The sequence below is a fragment of the Oncorhynchus gorbuscha genome, linkage group LG08, assembly GCF_021184085.1.
Source record: "Oncorhynchus gorbuscha isolate QuinsamMale2020 ecotype Even-year linkage group LG08, OgorEven_v1.0, whole genome shotgun sequence".
Lineage (NCBI taxonomy): Eukaryota > Metazoa > Chordata > Actinopteri > Salmoniformes > Salmonidae > Oncorhynchus > Oncorhynchus gorbuscha.
In genome coordinates, this window is record NC_060180.1 from 31,167,142 (window position 1) to 31,173,141 (window position 6,000).

Genomic DNA, 6,000 nt, shown 5'->3' on the forward strand with positions numbered 1-6,000 from the left:
AACTTAGATTTGTTTTCTGTGGTGTTGACTCAATTAGACCATACCAATTTCAAGCTTTTTCTTTTTTTTACAGATTGCAGAGATGTAAACATTAGCTTGCTAACGTTAGCTAAGCCGGCCATAATCAGGGCAGTGTAGCTAACAGCTTTAGCTAATTATTTCAATCACATTGCTTAATATGAAGTGAAACAAGCCCAGAAACCAGAACGAAAGTTTTAGCTAGCCAAGTAACGATAGCTATAGTTAGGCTTTGTTGGACACCTCTGCTGTTAGCGTTAGCAGCACCTACGATCACATCTGGCAAAGCTAGCTGGCATCCGCTAACAGTTACGTGGTTAACTTCAATAGAACATCCAGTTAGGCCCAATTGTCCCCGACCTCGATTGAACCTTTCTTCCAGAGGTTTGACATCTTCCACATAAATGAAAACTCACCGCCTCGACTGCGTGCTGTAGAATCGATGTAAATTTGGAGAACATTTTGTTCTTCGACTGGACCAGTTTGTCACGAGAAGACCTAGAGAATTCCTCTATCTTCTTCCTGTTGTTAGCGCTGCGATCCAGATTGGAGTTTTCATATAATGATCCTTGAAGGAAAATAAATGCAAACAATAAAACGCACAGCGGACTCTATCTCACAACCACTGTCACAACACAAACTACTGTAACGTTCACCTCTGTTGGACACCGTGGCACTTCCCCAGCCAAGCAGTAATATAACAGATAGAACAATGAGCCAGATATTTTACCGGATGTATAAATATGAAGCATCTGGGCGTTTCCACTCACGAACAAATATGGTGATGATAGGAAGCCCAGTGGACGACAGTGGGAGAAGATGGAGCGAGATGGATTTTGGCCGATATTCCTCTAATTTTGTCATCAATGAAACAGTTGATCTCAATACAGTTTTCAAAACTATACTCTGTTATGAACAGAGTGGACTAAGTGTTGTAGACTTTGCCTTTTGCTTTCTTTAGAAGGAACGTAAGGGCGAATTGAGTTAATGCACACGGCGGCGCACTTCACATAATAGGCTTTACCTAACGGAAATACTAGAGCGCGCCAATAAGATCTCGCTAGCTCGTTCTTGGCTCTTTTGTCTATCTTGGGTTACTTATAAAAAATCTTTGGCAATATCTTTCTTCTTGTTTCTTCGTCTTCCTTTTCTTATTTTGTATCATGGCGTTCATACATTTTGTTTGTACATGCCGCCACCTACTGTGTGGTAGTGTGTGGTCACTCACGTTACATTTTGTGATACAAAAACTTAAATGGAAAGGAAATAAAAATGCACCACCAACTAACCCTACACATACAGTGTTTCTTCCACTTCCCATTATTATTATTTTAACTAGGCAAGTCAGTTTAAGAACAAATTCTTATTTTTACTAGTCCAACGCTCTAACCACTAGGCTACCCTGCCGCCCCATTATAACAATTGGATGACTTTGGGTGTTCCAGTAAGCAACAATTTGTTGCCTTCGTTAGCCTACTTTATTGTGAAAAATGCATCCGTAACTCTGCCAAGCATACCAGCAAGAAACTGACGATACAACAATGCAACAAATACATTGATCATCAGTAAGGTTTTACCCATGGTCGCGTATAAATCCTTCACACTTGCAATGTATTCGATACTCCACAAAGTTTTACACGCTCTCCCTCTATGGCGTTCGGGGGGCAGGTTGCCCTTCATTACGCACACTTGTCACCATCATTACGCCATCCGCAATCACTGTACTCACCTGGACTCCTTCTCTTTGTTGATTGCCCCATCTATATCTATCTGTTCCTCTGTTGGTTCTCCATGTCAGCATTATTGTTGTTTACATTTTCCCTGTCCAGACGCTGTTCGTGTTCTGTTTCATGTCTGTGTTTCATTAATTGTTCACTCCCTTAATCTGCTTCTCGTCTCCAGCGTCTGTCCTTACATATATAATTATAATTATGATTTATTTAAAAAAATTGACCATGTGTGTTCTCTTGTTTTGGACTGTTCTGTAGTTTTAACCCAATGATTCGTCTGACAAACAAAGAACTTTGTGTACTGCAGGCCCAAGCATGGATAAAGCTGGCGAGACATTCAATGACGTAATCAAGAGATGACAGGTAGCCTAGTGGTTAGAGTGTTGGACCAGTAACCAAAAGGTTCCTAGATTGACTCCCGGAGCTGACAAGGTAAAAATCTATTGTTCTGCCCCTGAACAAAGCAGTTAACCCACTGTGTTCCTAGGCCGCCGTTGTAAATACAAATTTGTACTTAACTGATTTGCCTAGTTAAATAAAAAATATGCTGGACCCTATGTCAGACAACTAAAAGATAATCAGGGAATCCTTGGAGAATTTTGACGATGAGTTGAAAATTACAATTATAATGAATGCTTTTTATATCTAAATATGCCTGTTTATAAATATGAATATATTTGAATAACCATATATATAAATGAGAGGATGGGTTATTGATACATGTTTTATTTATTTGTTAAACGAGAATGGACTAGGGTCTACAAGGCCAAAATGTTTAGGATAAAACCCAGGGTCTACGTAGGTGTTTAAATGGATCACTAGTCACTTTAAACAATGACACTTTAAATTAATGACACTTTAATAATGTTTACATATCTTACATTACTCATATCTCATGTATATAGTGTATTTTATACCATCTATTGCACCATGTCTATGCCGCTCGGCCACCGTTCATCCATATATCTATATGTACATATTCTCATTCAGCCTTTTTAGATTTGTGTGTGTGTTATGTAGTTTGTGAGGAATTGTTAGATTTTGTGTGTATTAGGTCATTTTGGGGAATTTGTAGATATTACTTGTTAGATATTACTACACTGTTGGAACTATAAGCTATAAAATTAACATCTGCTAACACTGTGTATGTGACCATTGAAACTTAATTTGCATGTGTTCTGTGAACACACTCATAGCTAAGCTACACTCAAGAGTGCACCAATGGCACCACCTAGTGGATGTTCAGTTACATAACCAAACATTACATTACTTTTTCATTTTAGATGTTGCTTGTTGAATTTAGCTAAATGTTAGCATAATGATACCATAGATAAATGTATTTGATCATATTTACCACCTGCAACCCATTCCCTCTCTCTCATAAGGTTTCTTCAAGTATTTAACAGTTGTTATATATATGGATTTTTCAGATATTTTAAAACTGGAAGACATCCAATATTCAGGTAATTCATATTATTACTATATGTTGTTTTTATGTCAATTGTATGTATTTTTAAAGTGAAAATGTATATATTTTGTAGAAATATATTTAAATATCAATTCAAACGTCTATAGGATACTCAACATTTACCCAGCTGTTACCTGCAATAATTGATTTGGAACATCGACAATCAGAAGTTACAATTATAGAAGACGATCATTTTGTGGACCAACAGACCGCCGGTGTATCTTTACTCAGTCCTACGCCCTCAAAACATTTTTGAAGTAAGTCAAAAAATAAAATACGTAATAATCTTTATACATTAAGCATGAAACAAAATGTGCACACTATTTTAAAAACCTAATCTTGTGTTTACAGCTGACTTCCCCCAGACAAGAATACCCTAGGCATTATGGCCTCGGGTATACCATTGAATGACTTCGAGGGTAATGAAAGCGACGATATTCTACCGTTCTGTATGGCCGGCTTTGACAAAACTCAAAACATCCCCAAGAATCGAAGATTTGCCATACATATACACACCTCCAAGCAGCCCCAACCATTCGTTGAATAATCCTGCGCCTACAACATATCCTGCACGGCTCCACAAAACTGTAGTGCCAATACACAGAACTGCATCACCTCTGCCCGAGAAGGCCGACTGGTCTGAAAACGATTGGATTCAAGAGCATGCTCTCTATGGATACGGTGTGAACAGTTTTTATGTTATGCTGGTGAATGAGGACCCAAAAGCGACTTAACGAAAACAGAGTCTTTATTCCAGTATATGACAAAAGTAATAATCCTGGATATATCAAGGAGAAAACAAAACAGGAAAAACTGAAATCCACTCGTCAGTAGCGAGGACTGACTGGAGACTCGACCATAGACTGCAGGTTGCTTCGGGAAGGCACCGACCGTAGCAGACTAAGACACCTGCTCACACACAGCATCTGAAGAAGGTAAAACACGACAGGGCGAGACAAGGACACAGAACAGCGAACATCATACAAGGATCCGACAAGGACAGAAGCGGAAAACAGAGGGAGAAATAGTGGCTCTAATCAGAGGGCAAAATAGGGGACAGGTGTGAAAAGAGTAAATGAGGTAGTAGGAGAATGAGGAACAGCTGGGAGCAGGAACGGAACGATAGGGAGAGAGAGCGAGAGAGGGAGAGAGGGAGGGGAAGAGAGGGATAGAAAGAGGGAAAGAACCTAATAAGACCAGCAGAGGGAAACGAATAGAAGGGAAGCACAGAGACAAGACATGATAACCAATGACAAAACATGACAGTACCCCCCCACTCACCGAGCGCCTCCTGGCGCACTCGAGGAGGAACCCTGGCGGCAACGGAGGAAATCATCAATCAACGAACGGTCCAGCACGTCCCGAGATGGGACCCAACTCCTCTCCTCAGGACCGTAACCCTCCCAATCCACTAAGTACTGGTGACCACGTCCCCGAGAACGCATGTCCATGATCTTTCGTACCTTGTAAATAGGTGCGCCCTCGACAAGGACGGGGGGAGACGAACGGGGGCGCGAAGAAAGGGCTTGACACAGGAGACATGGAAGACAGGGTGGACGCGACGAAGATGTCGCGGAAGAAGCAGTCGCACAGCGACAGGATTGACGACCTGGGAGACACGGAACGGACCAATGAACCGCGGAGTCAACTTGCGAGAAGCTGTCGTAAGGGGAAGGTTACGAGTGGAAAGCCACGCTCTCTGGCCGCGACAATACCTAGGACTCTTAATCCTACGTTTATTGGCAGCTCTCACAGTCTGCGCCCTGTAACGGCAAAGTACAGACCTCACCCTCCTCCAGGTGCGCTCACAACGTTGGACAAACGCCTGAGCGGAGGGAACGCTGGACTCGGCGAGCTGGGACGAGAACAGAGGAGGCTGGTACCCCAGACTACTCTGAAACGGAGATAGCCCGGTAGCAGACGAAGGAAGCGAGTTGTGAGCGTATTCTGCCCAGGGGAGCTGTTCTGCCCAAGACGCAGGGTTTCTAAAAGAAAGGCTGCGTAATATGCGACCAATCGTCTGATTGGCCCTTTCTGCTTGACCGTTAGACTGGGGATGAAAACCGGAAGAGAGACTGACGGAAGCACCAATCAAACGACAGAACTCCCTCCAAAACTGTGACGTGAATTGCGGAGCTCTGTCTGAAACGGCGTCTAACGGGAGGCCATGAATTCTGAACACAATCTCAATGATGATTTGTGCCGTCTCCTTAGCGGAAGGAAGCTTAGCGAGGGGAATGAAATGTGCCGCCTTAGAGAACCTATCGACAACCGTAAGAATCACAGTCTTTCCCGCAGACGAAGGCAGACCGGTAATGAAGTCTAAGGCGATGTGAGACCATGGTCGAGAAGGAATGGGAAGCGGTCTGAGACGACCGGCAGGAGGAGAGTTACCTGACTTAGTCTGCGCGCAGTCCGAACAAGCAGCCACGAAACGGCGCGTGTCACGCTCCTGAGTAGGCCACCAAAACCGCTGGCGAATAGAAGCAAGTGTACCCCGAACGCCGGGGTGGCCAGCTAACTTGGCAGAGTGAGCCCACTGAAGAACAGCCAGACGAGTAGAAACAGGAACGAAAAGAAGGTTACTAGGACAAGCGCGCGGAGACGCAGTGTGAGTGAGTGCTTGCTTAACCTGTCTCTCAATTCCCCAGACAGTCAACCCGACAACACGCCCATCAGGAAGAATCCCCTCGGGATCGGTAGAAGCCACAGAAGAACTAAAGAGACGGGATAAGGCATCAGGCTTGGTGTTCTTATTACCCGGGCGATAAGAAATCACGAACT

The 6,000-nt window shown here is 43.2% G+C and overlaps 1 protein-coding gene across 1 annotated transcript in view; it reads right to left on the bottom strand.

The window, feature by feature from the left end:
• Positions 1-710, bottom strand: part of fhip2a (FHF complex subunit HOOK interacting protein 2) — a 29,058-nt gene extending 28,348 nt beyond the window's left edge. Inside the window, exon 1 of the mRNA XM_046359133.1 lies at positions 435-710. Coding sequence (XP_046215089.1) covers positions 435-479 — 45 coding nt within the window. The 5' untranslated portion in view covers positions 480-710. The remainder of the gene's footprint in view (positions 1-434) is intronic.
• Between the last annotated feature and the right edge of the window lie 5,290 nt (positions 711-6,000).